The sequence below is a fragment of the Mirounga leonina genome, unplaced genomic scaffold (genome assembly GCF_011800145.1).
Source record: "Mirounga leonina isolate KUSES-001 unplaced genomic scaffold, KU_Mleo_1.0 Mir_200, whole genome shotgun sequence".
Taxonomy (NCBI): domain Eukaryota; kingdom Metazoa; phylum Chordata; class Mammalia; order Carnivora; family Phocidae; genus Mirounga; species Mirounga leonina.
In genome coordinates, this window is record NW_023270503.1 from 13,656,662 (window position 1) to 13,678,167 (window position 21,506).

At 38.6% G+C, this 21,506-nt stretch overlaps 1 protein-coding gene across 1 annotated transcript in view; it reads right to left on the bottom strand.

The window, feature by feature from the left end:
• Nucleotides 1-230: 230 nt before the first annotated feature.
• DHX40 (DEAH-box helicase 40) overlaps nt 231-21,506 on the bottom strand; it is a 48,435-nt gene continuing 27,159 nt past the window's right edge. Inside the window, exons 13-18 of the mRNA XM_035026720.1 lie at nt 9,123-9,237; nt 8,363-8,471; nt 7,127-7,221; nt 4,616-4,685; nt 3,889-4,117; nt 231-1,522 (exon numbers count right to left, since the gene is read on the bottom strand). Of these exons, the coding sequence (XP_034882611.1) occupies nt 1,383-1,522; nt 3,889-4,117; nt 4,616-4,685; nt 7,127-7,221; nt 8,363-8,471; nt 9,123-9,237 (758 nt within the window). The 3' untranslated portion in view covers nt 231-1,382. The remainder of the gene's footprint in view (nt 1,523-3,888; nt 4,118-4,615; nt 4,686-7,126; nt 7,222-8,362; nt 8,472-9,122; nt 9,238-21,506) is intronic.

Sequence of the window (21,506 nt, forward strand, 5' to 3'; positions counted from 1 at the left end):
AAAGCCACAATGCTGGGAATGTTAGAGGAACCATCATCACTCACCTTACCTTAAGAACAAACCCACAGATTTGGGTCCTCACAGGGTTTTTCAATAAAGGCTCTAGTTTCTAATATTGAACAGAAAACTGTTTAGATGCCAAGGGAAATAACTGCAAAAGTTAGTTACCTATGAAAAATTTAGATTCTTAATTTTTACAAAAAATATCTAAAAACACACATTATACTACCTTTTGAATTTTAATGACACTAATAGCTTTATTTAACAAACATTGAGTGACTATTATGTGCAAAGCACTGTGCTAGGTGCCATGAAAAATACAAAGATGAGAAAGACATAGTCCCTGCCCACAAGGAGCGTATAATCTAGTGGGGGAGACAGACAAATACACAAATAACTAGAATACAAGGCAGTAAACAACAGAGTGGGCAAGTGCTGAGTGTGGCCTGAGTGTGATATTAACCAGCCTCAAGGTTCCAATTTGAAACACTGGTGATGTGGTGTTGGCTGCTTTGAAAAACTCCCATCTCAAGATCAGCATAACAGATGTTTAAATGGTCCTACCCAAGCAGCTGGAGGCAAGAGAGTAGGCCAGGTGGAGGGGCTGTTTGAAACACTGTCACACCTACATACATGGTGCTGATACAGGTATGTAGGGACAGCTAAAAAAAAACATATATATATATCATCTGTCCTTTGGTTAATGGCTATAGCTACTGTTTTAAACAATATATTTTTATATAAAAAGGAATTTGTATAATCCCAGAAAAATCAATTTAAGGATTAATATTAATTCAACAAAGAAACTTGCCATAGGCAATTTTCTTATTTGCTAATTGATTAAGTCTTTTCTCTAAATATCTATAAAGCTCTGTAGCAATTAAACGGTTAGACATCTAAGTATTGCTGAGTAAAAACCTCTTATATTCAGCCTTCTGAAGGAAATGGTCACATACCTGATAACCTGATATAATACTATTCTAACAGCAACAAGAAGGCCTTAAAGAGATTTAAGGAAAATAATTTTTAATGCTTCAAATGCAAATGGAATACACGCTGATTAAATACAATTCAATGTTCTTTGAAAATATCTCAGTGACAGCATCTGATACCAGTTAAGGCCAGAAAAACTGAAGTGAGGAAAATATCACATGTATTGTCTTTCATTGGTTTCATATATCATTGTCTATGACAATGGCAATTCAATCTTTTCTTTGAAAATTTCATGTATTGGTATTGATGAACTTGGATTTGCTTTTAGCTTGTATGCTAGTAACAGCTGCTGACCACTTCCTCTTGGTAGTGCTGTCTGATATAAATGGCAAAGTAGAAGCACATTTCCTGGCCGCTTTTCCTACTTCCTGAATTGGAGGGTTCACTGCTTAGCCTGTTTCCTTCCGTGTGTCACTGTGATCCTGGGACCTTTGCTGCTTTCGCTCAAGAAAACGAGCACGTGCATCTGATATGGATTTATCATCATTTCTTCTCTGCATTTTCTTTAGGACTTCTTTTGAGATTCCATCTGAAAACATTACAAATTAATCCAGTAAAACTTTAGTCGTGAAACTCAGTACAAGAAGTGTTAAAAGAAGGAGATGCCCTGATTTTTCAATGTTAAGGGGGGGAAAAAAGGAAATTAAATTTTGTTCTTTCAAAAGAAACAAGTCTATGGTTAGAAAATAAGAAGAAAGAAAGAGGGAAGGGGAAGGGGAAGAAAAGGAAGAGAGAAAGAAATGCAAGTATGAAGGCCTAAATGTTCGAATAACCGACCCTAATTCAAACATGTAGTACAGTTATACACTGCAACAAAACACTACATTTCTAAAGACTCTTCCAGATCTTGGGCAAATTTCCTTACCACTCTATTTCTCATGATGTTAAAAAAGGATAATACAATTTGCTCCATCAATCAGCCTCAGAAGAGGAAGACAGAATCCCAAACAGGCTCCAGGCTCATTGTGGAGTTAATGCGGGGCTCGATCTTACAACCCTAAGATCATCACTGAGCCGAAATCAAGAGTCTGACACTTTAACCGACTGAGCCACCGGGGTGCCCCACTGCCTTAGACTCTTAAGTTCTTGCACTGGTATGAGAATTAACATGGGTTCTTGGAATTAGACATAATTCTAGCTGAGGGCATGAATAAATGTTACTAAATGCAGAGGACATGACCCTCATTTCTTCTGGCCAGTTGTATATTGTTAGGTCTTCACAACAATATATATATATATCGTGGGGGGAATGGTAATGCTGGTGAAAATCCATCAGCAGATATCTATATTTACATTTCTCTATCTTTTATATATCTTAATTTTTTGTATGAGGCTGTATAGTTTATGTATTTTTTTTTCATTTAAAAAATTAAGGTATAATTTATCTACAATAAAATATACCCTTTTTAGTAAACAGTTCTATGAATTTTCACAAGTACATTACAGTCTGTGACCAAACTCAAGAGACAGAATCCTCAACCCCCAAAATTCCCTCCTGTCCCTTTGTGGTCAGCCCCTCCTCTCACCCCCAGCTTCTGACAACCACTGATTTCAACACATCTATTTTTTAAAAGGCATTGGTCTTGGGGCGCCTGGGTGGCTCAGTTGGTTAAGCAACTGCCTTCGGCTCAGGTCATGATCCTGGAGTCCCGGGATCGAGTCCCGCATCAGGCTCCTTGCTCGGCAGGGAATCTGCTTCTCCCTCTGACCCTCCCCACTCTCATGTGCTCTCTCTCACTCTCTCTCTCTCAAATAAATAAATAAAATCTTTAAAAAAAAAAAAAGGCATTGGTCTTTCCACCCCAAGTTGACCTTTATTATAAAATCACAGGGGTGCCTAGGTGGCTCAGGGTGTTAAGTGCCCGACTCTTGATTTCGACACAGGTCATGATCTCAGGGTTGAGAGATCAAGCCCTAGCTTAGCACAGAGCCTGCTTGAGATTCTCTCTCTCCTTCTGCCCCTTCCCACCCTGTGCCCTCTCTGTCTCATTCATTCATTCATTCATACATACATACATACATACATACATAAAATCTTATTTTAAAAAATCAGCCCAGAAAGCTTTACTGAAAAGCTTTTTGTATATGTGAGCTGAAAATTAAACTTTATCTCCTAGTTCAGTATAACTCTTTATGCCTCCTAACTAGAGACCTAACATTTTACAGAAAGATCCCGTAGGAAAAAAAAGATGTTCTGAAGTAATAGTTCACAAAATTTTATAAACAAAATAAAAATAGCAAAGGACTACTGAGAAGCAGTATGCTATTATGATTAAGAGTATAAGCCATCAAGGGGTGCCTGCATGGCTCAGTTGGTTGAGCATCTGCCTTTGGCTCAGGTCATGACCCTAGGGTCCTGGGATTGAGTCCTGCACTGGGCTCCCTGCTCCGTGAGGAGGCTACTTCTCCCTCTACCTCTTCCGCTCCCCCTGCTTGTGTTCTCTCAAATAAATAATCTTAAAAAAAAAAAAAGAGTATAGACCATCAAGTCAGTTTCCTTGGGTTCAAAATCCAGACTCATGAATTATTAACTATGGGATTTTCAGCAAATTATTGTAACTGCTAAGTATTTCCTCATCTATAACATGGGGATATGTACTTACCTCATGGGGTTATTGTGAAAACTCAATGGGGTAATGCCAGTTGTTAGCACATGGTAAAAGCTCAACAGATACTGTTGTTAATAATGTTGGACAGAGGAGTTAAGGAAAACATGATTAACTGGAAGGAAAGAAGGAAGTCAAAGTAACAAAGTCTGAGACTCCCGACCAATCTTTGCTTTCTGAGGAGACAGAACCAGAATCTACGCCCTGTAACAGTATTTCTGTAATTATATGAGAATTTGGACATATATGCTCCTTGGACTTATATCACTAGAACAAGCGACTGACTCACCCTTTAGATGCTTTACGTTTTCCTTATTTGTCCATCTCCTTCTTGCATCTTCTCTCACTTCACGTCGGGCCACACTGCTCAAATCATGTGCATTAAATTCATGCAACTTGGGTAACAAGTCTCTCACCCATTCGTAACGGATTGGACACACAATTCTTGCGTAGACCTTGGTGGTAACTAATACCTCATGAAAAATGATCCATTCGAGTTTGGTTTCTTGTTCATGAAGCTATACAAAAGATTTCATTTAAGGATGGTAACTCAGTAACTTGCCTCATTCCACATTTGACCAGCCACATACTAACAGCCCAAACTCTTCTGAATTAATTCCTATATTCTTCAATCAAACAGAAGGCATGGGCCAACCAGTACCTTTACAGCTTTATGTAATAAAGATATATGCTAAATTTACCCTCAAAGTGAAAAGTAGAAGACATTTATGCATGACTTAGTCCTACACCTTTACAAATTTCTTTCCTTTATTAAAAATAGGACGCTTTAGGGGCGCCTGGGTGGCTCAGACAGTTAAGCGTCTACCTTCGGCTCGGGTCATGATCCCAGGGTCACAGGATCGAGCCCCACGTTGGACTCCCTGATGAGCAGAGAGCCTGCTTCTCCCTCTCCCTCTGCCTGCTGCTTCCCCTGCTTGTACACTCTCTCTGTCAAAAATAAATAAAATCTTAAAAAAAAAAAAAATAGGACACTTTAATAATAATAAGGCACTTACTGCTGAGGAAGGATGAATGTGAACTGGGCTTCCACGCCCATCCATTGTGCAAAATGTTCTCCCAACAGATCTAAGAAACAAAACACAACAAAAATCAAAGGATAAAGAAAAGAACAGTAAAACAATGAAATAAGTAGAGCACCAAGTCTAACAATAAACAATTATAATATGTTCTACCACAAAAAGTGTTATAAGTTTAAACTTTTTCAAGTGTCACTATAACTTCTCTACCAACTCCTCTTAAATAATGATACAACTTCTCATTACATACAACCTAAACAGTCATTTCAGTTAAGTACAAAGAGTTTTTGGTTAATAAGTAATAATATCAACAATAATATTGTATTTGTGCTTTAAAGTTTCCAAAATGATTTTATAATAAAGCCTCAAAACAACCTGTGAGTTTTGAGAGCAAGTCATTTTTATTAAGAAGTCAAAACTGAGATTCAAATAAATCAACTAGCCTTCTAAAGATCACAGAGTTAATGTATGGTGAAAGCAAGTCCCAAACATAGGTCTTCTGACTTAAATACAGTGTTCTTTATAGTATGCTACATCTCTTTCTAAAGGGATAATTTTCCCTATTCTAAAATCTGATAATTAGAACATTGCACCTATCATTTCTCTAATTCATGTTCTTAACTTCAAATTCCTATCCTCTTCTGGGGCGCCTGGGTGGCTCAGTTGGTTAAGCGTCTGCCTTTGGCTCAGGTCATGATCCCAGGGTCCTGAGATTGAGCCCCGCATTGGGCTCCCTGCTCAGCATGGAGCCTGCTTCTACCTCCCCCCCTCCCTCTTCCCCCCACCCCGCTCGTGCTCTCTCTCTTTTTCTCTCTCTCTCAAATAAATAAAATCTTTTAAAGAAATTTCTATCCTCTTCTATACTTCCCTACCTAAATGTTATTCCAAAAACTTGTCAAAATATTAGCCCTAGTTCAATCATCACCACAGATGATTTCCTATAATACTTTATAAACACTCCCATTATAACTCAGATCAGACTGCATTATAATTGTTTATATACTGTATGGTACAAAAATCTTTTTTACTTGAACCATTTGAGTTAGTTGCCAACCTTATACCTCATCATCCACAAATATCTGAGTGTATATTTCCTATAACCAAGGACATTCTCCTACATGACCATAATACACAATACAACCATCAAAACCAGGGAATTAACACTGAACATGACTAACATCTAACCCTCAGACCCCAATAAAGTTTTATCCAAATGTCCTAATAATATCCTTTATAGCAAAAGAATCCAATTCAGAATCAAGTATTAATTTTACTTTTCATGTCCCCTTAGTCTCTTTCATAATGGCATACTCCCCCAGTCTTTCTTTGATCTTCAGGATCTTGACAGCTTTTTGAATAGTAATTTTGTAGTATGCCCCTCAATTTGAGTTTGTTTGTTTCATGATGACTAGATTTAGGTTATATATCTTTGGCAAGAACATCACAGAAGTGAAGCTGTATTTTTCATTATATCCTATCAGGAAGAACATGATTTCGATTTGTTTCATTACTGATGGTGTTCACTTTGATGGCTTCATTTGGGTAGCATCTGCCAGGTTTCTCCATTAAAAGTTACTTTTCCCCTTTCCCGTTGTAATTAATAAGACTTTTGTGGAGAGGTGCTCAACTAATTCCATTTGTCATTAAACTTTTAATTTACTCATTAATTTATATGACTATAGACCCATGATTTCACATTTTATTTAATGGGCTATATAATCCATTACTATCAATATTTATTTTGATGCTTAGAATGTCCTATATTGGATCAGTCGGGGCCTATTCAGGCTAGCTCCAGTGTACTTCTAACATGGCCTCAAACCTCATAGATCACTTCTTGCTTGCTGGCAAAATAAGATGTTCTGGGCTCATCTTGTACTTTCCCACCCCTATTTCTCCCTTTCAGTATTTCCAATACTCCCTTCACCATTCTTTAATATATGTAATTATGTGATCAATTCCTTTGTATATAATGAGTCTCCTATCATCACCATTGTTACCCCTTCCCCTAAGAAGATGCCCTCCCTCACTACACTCAGACTCTAAACTCAGACTCTAAACTCAACACCAAACACCTCCCGTATGAGTGCCTTCCCCCTCCTGCTCAATTGCTGACACTCCACACCAAGCTATTCTTCCTCAGAAATGCCATGCTCAACATATTTGTCTTTCATACTCCACATAGAGCCACCCCTCTGCAAGAAAACCCTGGTCACTAAACTTAGGTGCTGATCCCCCATGCTAGACAGCTATCCTACAAACAGTTCTATGAATCCTACAAACTCCCTCTTACTGAACTTGAGCGCCAATATCCCACTCTGAGCCACTGCAGCTCCCCCTACACAAGTGACAATTATGGTAGTCATTGTAATTGATGTCCTGATAATCACAGGGCTTAGATAAATCATCAATCTTTAATATTAAATAGTTCAACATTGTAGTCAAATACAGTAGTATTTCTTATCCATTTCTCAAGCTCATATTGCTTACCTTCGAGCTACATTTTTGAAATAGCCTGCACAAAGACATCTTCGTAGTACTTCATGTTTAGGACCTTCAAAGGTCTCTCTTGGGAAATCACTTTGCTATAGAAATAATAATATATATATACAGTGGTAATATCACAGAATAATATGAAATAATCTTTTATTTTGAAAACTACACATTTCTAGAGACTTCTGTTTCTGGCCAATATGAAATAAGAGGGATCAGATTTGGGGCGCCTCGGTGGCTCAGTTGTTTAAGCGTCTGACTCATGATTTCAGCTCAGGTCATGATCTCAAGGGTCGTGGGATCGAGCCCCATGACAGGCTCCACGCACAGCACAGAGTCTGCTTGTCCCTCTCCCTTTGCTCCTCCCCTCGATCGCACGCTCTCTCAAATAAATAAATAATAAAATCTTAAAAAAAAAGAGAGCTCAGATTTACTCTTCTCCTCAGAAACAACCAAAAATGTACAAAACATATGAAATAATGATTTCCAAAATACTGTATATCAAGCAATAAAGGATAGTGATCTCTGAGAAATAAATGAAGTATGGGAAATAAATGAAGTAAGCCCAATGACTGCCCCAGCTTACAGTCAACCTTGAGAGAGATTCTGGATGAAGGCTCAAGGAAGGAAAAACCCAAGTGGAACCTGGAGAACTCCCTGAGCTAAAGAGACAGAGCTGGGGCACCTGGGTGGCTCAGTCAGTTAAGCGTCTGCCTTCGGCTCAGGGTCCTGGGATCAAGCCCTGCATTGGGCTCCCTGCTCAGTGGGGAGTCTGCTTCTCCCTCTCCCTCTGCTGCTCCCCCTGCTTGTGCTCTCTCTCTCTCTCTCTGTCAAATAAATAAATAAAATCTTTAAAAAAAATTTAAAGAATTTAAAAAACATAAAGAGAAAGAGCTGAGAGTCCAGGAAGACTAAGACGACTAGAGTTCACAGGCCAAGAGTTCAGGAGAGAAGAGAACTTGATAGAGACAAAACTCCAGAGATTTGCAGAAGGGCCTCCACAAGTGTTTAGCTGAGCACTGGTTAGCATATAAATGTGAGGCAACCACACAAGACCAGGAAAAGAACCTCCCCAAAGGATAAGAGGTAACAGTTCTTGGTACTCGCAGTTAGAAATGGGGCCTATTTCTACAAATCAGAGATCAGAACACCTCATAATTTCCATAGCTGGGGGACAGTACTCTGAGAATCTTGCCAAAATGCTACTCAAGAGAAGATCATTATAATAATTACCTGTTTAAGCTTCCTGATTAGTTCTCGAAGTTGAGCTTCAACACGAAATGCAGAAAATAAGCATCTCCAATGAATCCAATGTTTTTGGCACCACGAAGCTGGAGCTCCACTGCAAAACAAAAATACTGGTATCTTGAAAATAACTTCTATAAGAGAAAGACAGTCTAACAGGGGCACCTGGCTGTCTCGCTCAGTAGAGCATGTGACTCTTGATCTCGGGGTTATGAGATCAAGCCCCATGTTGGTCACAGAGTTTACTTAAAAAAACCAAAAAACAAAAAGACAGTCTAACATTTTCATTTCTATTATAAAACTAGAAACAAATAAGCAACAGTCAGTTCTTTTATGAAACTTGTCCAATTACTGAGAAAGCACTTTAAGGAATTTGAAAAAACTAATGCAGGTGCCTCTGAGTGAATTAAAAAATAATTTATAAATGAATTTCTCCTTATACACAGATGCTTTAACAAATATATACAATCATTTTCACATCTAAGCTACTTCTACAGAAACAAAATTCTATAAGGTCATCTTCAGGAAAGGTTTAGGGAGAGAAAAAAGAAGAGAACTAATACTATATAATAAATGCCTACTTAGTAACAGTCACCTGGCATAGATAAATCTCACTAATGTTCACAAAAATACCTTGAGGTCAACAGTACCCCCACTGAATCTTACTGTCTAAAGTCACATAGTAAATACATATTGGAGCTATATTTCAAACTGACAACTTTCTAGTACATAGAACTATTCCACATACCTTGATTTGCACTGTTCAAAGATGACAGCTAAAGTTGCAAAGTCATTAAATCCTCCAGCTTTAGCTGCCAATTCTCTATGTCTTTGTTCTGCTTCCTTCTGGTACTCTGGATCAACTAAAATGACAATCAGAGGCACTTTAGTTATACTTTACATCAAATGCCTACAATCACTTTGTTTACTCAAAGTCATTAAAATCTGCCTCATCATCTACAGCGGAATAGAGTGAACTATATTAACTCTTCTGGGGGGTGGGGGGCTCTAATTACTCCCACAACTCCTTTTCTATTGGATATTTAACCAAAATAGTAATAATAATTCTCCCAATACATCTGCCTTTAAAATGGTATTTAGAATTTATTTTTTAAGTTTGATTATAAGAGTAACCCATGTTCACAGTAAAAAAAATTATGTAAAAGTTCAACATTTACCACTTTGTGCATCCTTCAAGATATTTTCTTTTTTTATGTTTTTTAAATTGTTTAAAAAAATTTATTATTAACATATGTATTATTTGTTTCAGGGGTACAGGTCTGTGATTCATCAGTCTCACAAGCGCTCACCACAACACATACCTTCGCCAATGTCCATCACCCAGCCACCCCATCCCGCTACCCCCCTCCCCTCCAGCAACCCTAAGTTTGTTTCCCGAGGTTTGTCTCCCTCTCTGGTTCCATTTTGTTTCATTTTTTTCCTCTCTTGCCCTATGATCTTCTGCCTTGTTTCTTAAATTCCACATATCAGTGAGCTCATATAATTGTCTTTCTCTGGCTGACTTATTTTGCTTATTAGCAAAATACCCCTAGTCCCATCCATGTTGTTGCAAATGGCAAGATTTCAATTTTTTGATGGCTGTGTAATATTCCATCATACACACACACACACCCACCCACATCTTCTTTATCCATTCATCTGTCAATGGACATCTGGGCTCTTTCCATGGTTTGGCTATTGTGTACATTACTGCTATAAACACTGGGGTGCAGGTGCCCCTTCGGATCACTACATTTGTATCTTTGGGGTAAATACCGAGTAGCACAATTGATGGGTCATAGGGTAGCTCTATTTTCAACTTTTTGAGGAACCTCCATGCTGTTTTCCAGAGTGGCTGCACCAGCTTGCATTTCCACCTACAGAAAGGGTTCCTCTTTCTCCCCATCCTCGCCAATATCTGTGGTTTCCTGACTTGTTAATTTTAGCCATTCTGACTGCTGTGAGGTGGTATCTCATTGTGATTTTGATTTGTATTTCCCTGATGCCTTCAAGATATTTTCTATGTATATACCAGCGTATGCATATGATGGTTTATTTTTACATAAATGGGTTATATGTTTTGAAACTTCCTTTATTTAATAATGGCTTCATGTCAGTACATGTAGAATTATTCATTCTCAAAATAGCTACATTGTATCCCCAGGGGTATAAGGAACATAACACAATTTAACCAGTCCCTATTTATCCAGTTCCTAATTAAGGGCAATTAAACAGGACTACCATGTAAGCAGAACTGAACTACTACAAGCTTTTCTTTCCTTTTTTTGACTTTATATTGAAGTAAAACATGCATGCAGAAAACTACCAGGTCATAACTGCATAGCTCAATGTTAACAAACACAACATACCAATATACCCAACACCCAGATCAACAAACAGAATATTACTAGCATCCAGAAGCCCTCTTTTTGCTCTCCTTCCAATAACTATCTATTCCCCTCCACAAGGGTAACCAGATCCTGACTTCTAACCCCACAGAAGGGTTTTGCCTGTTTCTAAATTTTGTATAAATGTACTTCATGTGTCTGGTTTCTTTTGCTCAACATTATGTTTTTGAGATTTATCTGTTACTGACATGGACCCAATCCCACTCAGCACTGATATGCTCTCTGATTCCCCAAGTTCCCCACATAGTACTTTACCCAAGCTAAATTTCTTTCAGTTCCACTTTTTTTTTTTTTTTTTTCAAAATTTCCTAGGGTTCCTTCATTCATTCTACCACATCATACCACAATTCCTATTCCTTCAGTATACCCATCACAACTAGATTTAGCATAGGCACCACGATGCCTGATACTAGAGAGCAGCACTTATATAGACTACGATGTGAATCTGCAAAGCAGCAGTTCTGGTATTAGGAGGAAAGCAATCTGATTAAAGAAAACACTCATGAAGATAAAAAGTCTTTCATCCCAGGCGTTAAGTAGCTTCCACCTTTGTTACCTAGGTAACAACTGAAGGAAGCAGCTAGAGACAAAAGGAGAATATGATTAATTACAGACCATACAAACAGGCCTGCCAAGGTGAAAATACAATTCCCATCTCCTGAACCACTCAGGGAAACTGATTTTTAAGCCAAAACATTTAATTTCAAGTACTGAATCACCACTGCCTAAACGGTATTATGCCAAAAGTCAAATTGCACTAGACTTGAGCATCACCCTGTCCCGGCTCCCAACACTAGGAGACAAGCCTATCTATCAGGCAGGGGCCCCTGGATCCCTGAATTGTGTTTCCTGCTATAGAAATGTAGAGCACCAGCTGCCTTAGACCCCTGGGCTATAAAGCCTCAGAGAAGCTTCCTACCTTGGCTCAGTTCTTATTTTCTCTGCCTCTAGCCAACCATTCAATTTGGCTATAATACCTCCTAGCATAATTTATACAGGTGGCTTACCATCTCTTATTAAAAGGTCAGTAGAACTGCAACAACTTTTAGTGTAGATTACAATTTTAAGCTCAGCTCATATTTTCTGAATATTAACTCTGCATGGTTAGTGTTGGATCCCTGTTGTTTACAGTGGCTACCTGCTCACATTTTTAAAAATGTAGAGAGCATATCGCTTCCCTGGATGTCCATCCCACGTTGCTACCTTCTCTTTGTCTCTTCCTCCATTATTCTCAAAGTCAAGAGAACAGATAACATTATTTTGTTCCTTTTCCCTGACTCTCCCCCTCCAAAATCTAATTAATTAAAATTAAAACAGGCAGAAGTCCCATAGTAAATTCAGGATATGTATAGGAAAGTCAAAACCCATATCACACACAGTTCCTACAATCTCAGCAAGTTTATCCGCTAAACAACAGTCTGACTATCCATCTTTAATTACTTTCCAGTAGACTCATCACTTTCTTTATTATCTTTCCCCAGATGAAATTCTTTTTTTTTTTTTTTAAGATTTTATTTATTTATTTGAAAGAGAGAGAGAGAGACACAGCGAGAGAGGGAACACAAGCAGGGGGAGTAGGAGAGGGAGAAGCAGGCTTCCTGCCAAGCGGGGAGCCCAATGCGGGGCTGGATCCCAGTAGCCTGGGATCATGACCTGAGCCGAAGGCAGACGCTTAACGACTGAGCCACTCAGGCACCCCGTCCCCAGATGAAATTCTATTATCAGTTTTATGTCTTGCAAATAGGTAGATCTACTGAAGCAAGAACTGTAAGTAACAAGGTGAAGCAGTAAAACAAGGTTGCATCAGCTGAACTTCTCCATTTGGGAAGATAATTCAATACTTTTCTATACAGCAATCAAACAGAAAACAAAACAGAGGATTTCAATAATAAGTCCTCAGAGCTGAAACGGGAATAAAACCACAAGTGTCACATGCACATAAAATGCCCTTTATTTCTAAAAATGTCACAATTAACATAATTAAAGACTGCAGAACCAACCCAGTGTTATTTTAAATTTGTTCCATTTTAAGGCAATGCTTTTTACCACCTAAAAAATATTTAACAGCTCTGACTCAACTGTCTGACTTAAAACAACATCTATACTAGCAGATATTGGATACAGTTTACTACAGCAAAAGACAGATCATTAAAAATGTTGACAGTGTGATCATCTTGATATCTATAATCTTAATTTAATGTTAGATGTGAGAATACTATCTAGTTTTACCAGTAAGTATATGATAAACTAAATTAGGTGATCTCCAAGACTCAAGCCAGAAAGGACTGCTTAACCTATAAAGACTACAAATGCTTATAGAAGCAGCTGGAAAGCCAATACACATTTTGGGTATAACAAGATCCTAGCAAGTCACATGCTCAAATCCTGAAGCTGCATTTTGCAGCAGCTAAAGTTCTTCATGATCCAGGTTTAAAAATTAATTTTATATATATATGCCAAAGTATCTCTCTAAGTTATGAAGAAAAAACTGGTAGCAATTGTTGCCTCTAGGAATCAGACCTAAGGACATCTTTAGGAGAGGAAGACTTACTTTTCACTTAATTCTTTGTGCAGTGTTTGAATATTTAACTATGTACATATATTGGAAATGGTGATGTGAGGAGTTAGGTGAAACCTCTGTCCCAGACAGACATCTGTTAAGCCAGTCAAAATTACCAAAGACAATCATTCAAAGTCTCTGGAGATTGACTGAATCTATGTACTTCAGTAAGAACAGAAGGAAGGATCACATTCGAGTAGGAACTACACTCTACCCCCATAGTTCTGTGTGTGGAAGAACTATTCCAGAGCGCTTAGCAGCCAGAAAGTGGCAGCCTTTCCCTCATCTCCAGCTCCTACTCTGTAAGGAGGATCAAGGCCCAACAGCTCATGACTGTGAATTACTGCTTTCCCTTCCCTTACAGCTCTGGATTGCAGAAAAGCTATTCTAGTGAGTTCAGCAGCTGAGTGGTAGTTCCCACTACTCCCAGTTTCCTAGAGCTATACCAGGTTTTTGTTTTTGTTTTTTTGTTTTTGTTTTTGGCAGTCACAGATGCCATCTCACCAAGCTTTATGCTAAGGAAGATGTATACTGGGCAGTGGTGGTAACCAAAGCACCAGTTCCCACCACCTCCCACTTCAAGCTTCTGCTCTATAGGGAGGATCTTGGTGGGGCAGCCAGTGAAGAGCCCATCCATTCCCAATCAACTCCCAGCTCCTGCTCCACAGCACAGAGGTTCTTCCCAGAAGACGATAGAAACAAGCACTATTAAAAACCAGCAATACTTTGCCCCTGCCAAGGTGTGCCCAACTTTATTTGGATCAGACTATAGAGTAATTTATGCCCCAAGGGCACTGTCAAAAACAACAGAGCAATCAGCTAGCAATCAGTGGAGACTAACAGCTTAATCTGTTACCATTAGAGGCAGACCAGCAAGAAATTAAGGCAGGCCAAAAACTTAACAGAAAGATCAGAGAAACCAGCTAAACCCATAGTTGTCCTGATGTTCTGAAAGACTATGCAGATCTCCAAGGTTGTACCTTCTGAGGAGGTACAAAAGGAAAGGGAACATCTGAGCCTCTGGTCTATGGCTGAACACAGGACAAACTCATAAACTCTGAACCGTGAAAGCAGTGTCCAAATCACATAACACAGATTCAACAGGAAAGGGTGCAAACATCACTAGCTTAAAGGTATTAAGTACAACCTGCAACCAACCAGTAGCTGACTGCTGGAACTGAAATGTACAATAAAAAATAGGAAGACTTCACTAAGTGGGGCTCAATAGTAGATTTGGGCTGGAAGAAGAAAGAATCAGCAAAATATAGATCAAGAGAGATTATGCAATCCAAAGAACAGAGAAAAAAAAAAGAACGATGAAAAATGAGCAGTCTCAGAGACATGTGGGACACCATTAAGCACATGAACACTTGTATAATGGGACTGCCAGAAAGAAAGAAGAGGAAGAGGTAGAAAAAATTTTAAGGAAATAATGGCTGAAAAATTCCAAAATTTGATGAAAAACATTAATCTACACATTGAGGAGGCTTAATGAACCCCAAGTAGGATAAAAGCAAAAAGACCCAGACTCAGAATAGCCAAAATACTGAAAAGCAGCAAAAAGAAAATGACTTATTATGCACAAGAGAATGCCAATAAAATTAACAGATGATTTCTCAATAGATGTGATGGATGCTGGAAGACTGTGGGATGGTATATTTATTCACAGTGTTGAAAGAAACTGTCACCTAAGAATCCTATATCCAGTAAAATGATCTTTCAAAATGAAGGTAAAATAAAGACATTCCCAGAAAACAAAACCTGAAAGAATTCATTGCTGGCATACCTGACTTACTGGAAATAATAAAGGAAGTTATTCAGGCTGAAAGGAAGTGACACCAGATAGTAATTTGACACTGAAAAAGAGCACTGGTAAAAGTAAACATGTAGGTAAATAAAAAAGAGAGTATAATTATTATTATTATTATTTTAAGATTTTATTTATTTATTTGAGAGAGAGACACAGTGAGAGAGGGAACACAAGCAGGGGGAGTGGGAGAGGGAGAAGCAGGCTTCCCACTGAGCAGGGAGCTCTATGTGGGGCTCGATCCCAGGACCCTGGGATCATGACCTGAGCCAAAGGCAGAGGCTTATTAACCAACTGAGCCACCCAGGCACCCTGAGAGTATAATTATTTCTTCTATTATGTCCCCTTATGTGACTTAAAAAGAAATTGCATGAAACATTACCTATAAAATTGTGTTGTTGGGCCTATTAACATAGAAATATATTTGATAGGGGCGCCTGGGTGGTTCAGTCGTTAAGCGTCTGCCTTCGGCTCAGGTCATGATCCCAGGGTCCTGGGATCGAGCCCCACATAGAGCTCCCTGCTCCACGGGAAGCCTGCTTCTCCCTCTCCCACTCCCCCTGCTTGTGTTCCCTCTCTCGCTGTGTCTCTGTCAAATGAATAAATATTTAAAAAATATATATATATATTTGATAATAACACTTCATGTATTACCTATTTTTTTAAATTTATTTTTAAAGATTTTATTTATTTATTTGAGAGACGGAGAGAGTGAGCAATGAGCAGTGGGGGGGGGGGGGGCGGCAAGGGAGAAGGAGAAAGACTCCCTACTGAGCAGGGACCCCAATGTGGCGCTCGATCCCAGGACCCCGGGATCATGACCTGAACTGAAGGCAGATGCTTAGCCGACTGAGCCACCCACCCAGGTCCCTATGTACTACCTATTTTTAAAAAAAGAGGCCTAGGTCAGTATCTAAGGGGAAAAAACCCTCAATCCTGTATCTGACATAACAATAGAAAAGGCTACTGCTATTTTATAGTTGCATTTTCATTCTGTGGAATTTAGAAACGCTGAATCTCTAAGTTACCTTAGTGCTTTGGGGGTAATGCATGTTTCATATCCATTAACATGACTGACATCAAGTGCTTCACAAACATAAGACTTAATCAAAAATATCTCACCAGGGGCGCCTGGGTGGCTGAGGGTAGGTAGGTTAAGCGTCTGCCTTCAGCTCAGGTCATGATTTCAGAGTCCTGGGATAGAGCCCTGCATCGGGCTCTCTGCTCAGCAGGGAATCTGCTTCTCCCTCTCACTCTCCTTCTGGGCTCTCCCTCTCTCTCAAATAAATAAAATCTTAAAAAAAAAACAAAAAACCTCACCAAATCAAAGTACAGAATATAAGACATATTCCTACTGGCTATATTATCTGAATATTCTAAAGCGTTAGATCTATGTCCACAGATATCTAAGGCCAAGTATTAGGCTAACAAAGGAAGTCTCCCTTTTCCTTGAGTGCCTACAAATATAGCTCACTTTCAAATAATGTTTTCCTAAAGTGCAGGTCCCAAATAAAGGCCTTCAAGATACCAAAAACCAACGCAAGGACTTGACAAAAACAAACAAACAAAAAAACAAAGAACACATAATTAAAACCTAAGACCTGAGCACCTGGGTGGCTCAGTTGGTTAAGTGTCTGCCTTTGGCTCATGTCATGATCCTCGGGGTCCTGAGATAGAACCCTGCATCGGGCTTCCTGCTCAGCAGGGAATATGCTTCTCCATCTCCCTCTGCTCCTCCCCATTGCTCGTGCTCTCTCTTTCTCTAATAAACAAATAAAATCTTAAAAACAAACAAATAACCTAAGACCTGAACAACCTAAAAAGCTAAAAAATTGAGTCAACAATCCATCCACAGACAGAAGATTCTAAACAAAAATTTTAAAACCTGGGAGGCTTGGTCGGATGAGCGACCAACTCCTGGTTTCGGCTCAGGTCATGATCTCAGGGTGGTGGGATCGAGCCCCACAATGGCCTCAGCCTCCATGCTGAGCGTAGAGTCTGCTTGAAATTCTCTCTCTTCCTTTCCCTCTGCCCCTCCCCTCTGCTCACGCAGGCAGGCACATACGCAGGTGCACTATCTCTCCCTAGAATACATAAATAAAATCTTTAAAAGAAAAAAAAATTTTAAACCAGTACCTGACCTTCTACTTCCAGTACTGGAATGGACTTAATTTTTCATTTCTTCTCAACTTCTTTCAAAGACATATGAAGATTTAAAGGAAATATTATATACTGTATTTGAAGTTTATAACATATGTAAATGTAATTTATATGACAACAATAGCACATATGATGGAAGAGTGAATGGAACTAAATTGTTGCAAGGTTTCCTGTATTTTACAAGAGGCAATAAAGTATTCATTGAGTAAACTGTGATTAAAGATGTATATTATCAGCCCTACAACAAGGACATGTTAACCAAGAGCAACAAGAATAAAGGGTTCAATACAATCCCTATCAAAATTCTAGCAGGCTTTTTCTTAAAAAAACTGATATGCTGATTCTAAAATTTATATAGAAATGCAAGGAATATGGAATAACCACAAGGGTATCGAAAAACGAACACAATGTTGATTTCAAAATTTATCATAAAGCTATGTAATCAACACAAAGTGGCACTGACATAAGGATAAACAAACAGATCAATGGAATAAAGTCCAGAAATAGAGTCACACATATATAGTCCATAGATTTTTCTAAAAAGGTGCCAATACAATTCAGTGGGGGAAAGAAATCAGAAATGTGCTGGAATAAGTGGATATTCACAGAGGGAAAAAAGTAACCTAGACCTCTACCTCATACCATATACAAAACTTAATTCCAGATGGATCATTATACTAAACTTTATTAAAAGCTCAATACTGTAAAGCTTCTAGGTAAGTATCAATAGAAATATGAGAGAGAAGTATATTTTCATGATCCTAAGGCAGGAAAAAATCTTTTAGCATTCAGATAGTAACCACAAAAATAGTTAACTGATGTATGAAACTTATCAAAATTCAAAAGCTCCCCTCGTCAAAAGCCATGGGTCAGAAAGTAAACAGAAAAGCCCAGAGTGGGAACAACTACATGCAACTCATATCTATCAAATAACTTGTGTCCAGAATAAATTAAAAACTCAGACATTCCATCATTTTTTAATAAATTTAAAACCTGAGTAAAAGATTTTAACAGACAATTCACAAAAGAAGATAAATGGCCAATAATCACATGAATGCACAAAAATATTAGTCAGTAGGAAAATGCAAATTAAACCATAAGGAGGGATCACCAATACGTAATAGAATGAATAAAATAACGTGACAGGCAATACCAAATGTTGAGGAAGACATGTGGTACAAACATTGCTGATGGAATTTTAAAATGGCATAGCCATTTTGGGAAAAGGGTTGGCAATTTCTTTTTTTTTTTTTTTTTTAAGATTTATTTGAGAGAGAGCAAGAGAGAATGTGAGCAGGGGGAGGGGCAGAGGGAGAGAGAATCCCAATCCCAAGCAGACTCACCATTGAGTGTGGAGCCTGATATATGGCTGCATGGGGGGGTGGAGGGAGGGGGCTTGATCCCAGGACAAGCCGAAATGGGATGCTTAACCTACTGAGCCACCCAGACACCCCAAAGGGTTGGCAATTTCTTTTTTTATTTTTTATTTATTTATTTTTTATTTTTTTAAAGATTTTATTTATTTATTTATTTGAGAGAGAGAGAGAGAGCACATGAGAGGGGGGAGGGTCAGAGGGAGAAGCAGACTCCCTGCTGAGCAGGGAGCCCAATGTGGGACTTGATCCCGGGACTCAAGGATCACGACCTGAGCTGAAGGCAGTCGCCCAATCAACTGAGCCACCCAGGCACCCAAGGGTTGGCAATTTCTTAAACACATGCCTACTCAATAATGCAGCAATTTGTTCCTAGGTAGTTACCTAAAAGATATGAAAATATACATCCACAAAAGACCTACACAGAATGTTCAAAACAGCCATTGTTTTGTTTTGTTTTTTTAAGATTTACTTATTTGAGAGAGAGAGAAAGTGCATACGTGTAAGAAGGTGGGGTGGGAGGAGCAAAGGGGCAGGGAGAGGGACAAGCAGACTCTACGCTGAGCCTGGAGCCCAACCCGGGCTCAATCTCAGGACCCTGAGATCACAACCTGAGCTGAAACCAAGAGTCCAATGTTTAATGGACGGTGCCACCCAGGTGCCCCTTAACAGCTGTATTTATAAATAGCAACAAACACGAAACAATTCAAATGTCTATCAATAGGATAATGGAAAAAAAAACTAACTGTAGTATGTTCACACCTCAAATTACTACTCAATAAAAAGAACAAAAGCACTGATAAATACAATATGGATGAATCTCACCACATTATGTTGACCAAAAGAAGCCAAACACAAAAATGTACATGTAAATCTATTTACATGAAGTTTCAGAAAAGCCAAAACTAAAAAAAATAATAATAGAGAAATAGCTGACTGGGGAGAGGTAGGATAGTTAGATTCTGACTGCGAAGGGGCACTGAGGAAATTTTCCGGAGTGGTAAAACTGTTCCATATCTTGACGGGGGTATAGGTTATATGGGTGTGTGCACTTTGCAAAAGTAATTGAATTATACACCTAAGATTTATACATTTCACTACATGTACATTTTACCACAAAAATAAAAACGGTAGGGGCACCTGGGTGGCTCAGTTGGTTGAGCATCTGCCTTCGGCTTAGGTTATGATCTCAAAGGTCCTGGGATCGAACCCCGTGTCAGGCTTCCTGCTCAGTGGGCAGTCTGCTTCTCCCTCTCCCTCTGCCTCCCCCACCTCCACCGGTGCTCTCACTCGCTCTGTCTCTCTCTCTCTCAAATAAATAAAATCTTTAAAAAATAATAATAATAAAAATAAATAAATAAAAACTGTAAGCAGACAGTGGTTTATCTTAGGAATTCTAAAACTACTTTTGTATATTCTAGGGACAATGGACAATTTGATGGACTAGATAATAGTATTGTGTCAATATTAAATTTCCTAATTTTGATAAATGTACTATGGTTAAATAAGAGATTGCCATTATTCTTAGTAAATATACATTACCAATACTTTGTGGTAAGAGAGTGTAACATTCCTAAATGATTCTAAAAAAGACATAAAATGCATACATAAATACAGAGAGAGACAGAAAGAGAAAAAGAATAGTAAAGCAAATACAGCAAAATGTTAAAAACTGCTGAAACTAGGTAAAAGGTATAAAGGAATTCCTTTACTATTCTTTCAACATTTCTGTAAGTTTGAAATTGCATTCCAATAGAAAGGTAATTAAGAAAAAAGAGCTAATACAGAGTGGTTTCATCTATTTAAAAATTCCAATGAGGAAAACCAGTTCCTTTTTCTGGCCTTACAAGATTATTAGCTTGGATCACCCTAATCTAATCTAACTCCCTGATTTTACAAATGAAAAATGAAGTCCAGAAAAACTAGGCCAATAGTCAGATAATTAGGTTGCAGTGGAGTCAGGTTAGAACCCTGATCTCTTGACTCTCACTTCAATACTCTTTAATAGTTTTTAGAATATTTTTAGCTTTGAAACCCAGCCAAACTTATTTACTTAAAGATTATTATTAAAAGATAGCTGACATACAATGCTACATTAGGTTCAGGTGTACAACACAGTGATTCAACAATTCTATACATTACTCAATGCTCACCACAGTAAGCGTATTTACTATAGAACATTATTACAATACTACTGACTGTATTCTCTATACTGTACTTTCATCTCCATGACTTATTTATTTTTTTATTTTTTTATTTTGTTAAAGATTTTATTTATTTGACAGAGAGAGACATAGCGAGAGAGGGAACACAAGTAGGGGGAGTGGGAGAGGGAGAAGCAGGCTTCCCGTGAAGCAGGGAGCCCGATGCGGGGCTCGATCCCAGGACCCTGGGACCATGACCTGAGCCAAAGGCAGACACTTAACGACTGAGCCACCCAGGCACCCCGACTTATTTATTTTATAATTGGAAGTTTCTCTTAATTCCCTTCATCCATTTCACCCATCCCCCACCCACCACCCAGCCAACCTTATTTACTGAATATAGTCTTTTTTTTTTTTTTTAGATTTTATTTACTTATTTGAGAGAGAGAGCAGGAGAGGGGGGAGGGCCAGAGGAAGAAGCAGGCTCCCTGCTGAGGAGCCAGACGCGGGGATCGATCCTAGGACTCGGGATCATGACCTGAGCCCAAGGCCCCCAAGAGCCCTTGCATATTAGTCTTCACTAGAAAAAAACAATTGTAATTAGGGGTTTTACTAGAACCAAAATTCTGACACTTAAAACTACAATCTAGGGGGGAGGGAAAAAAAAAGACTAGGCAGCC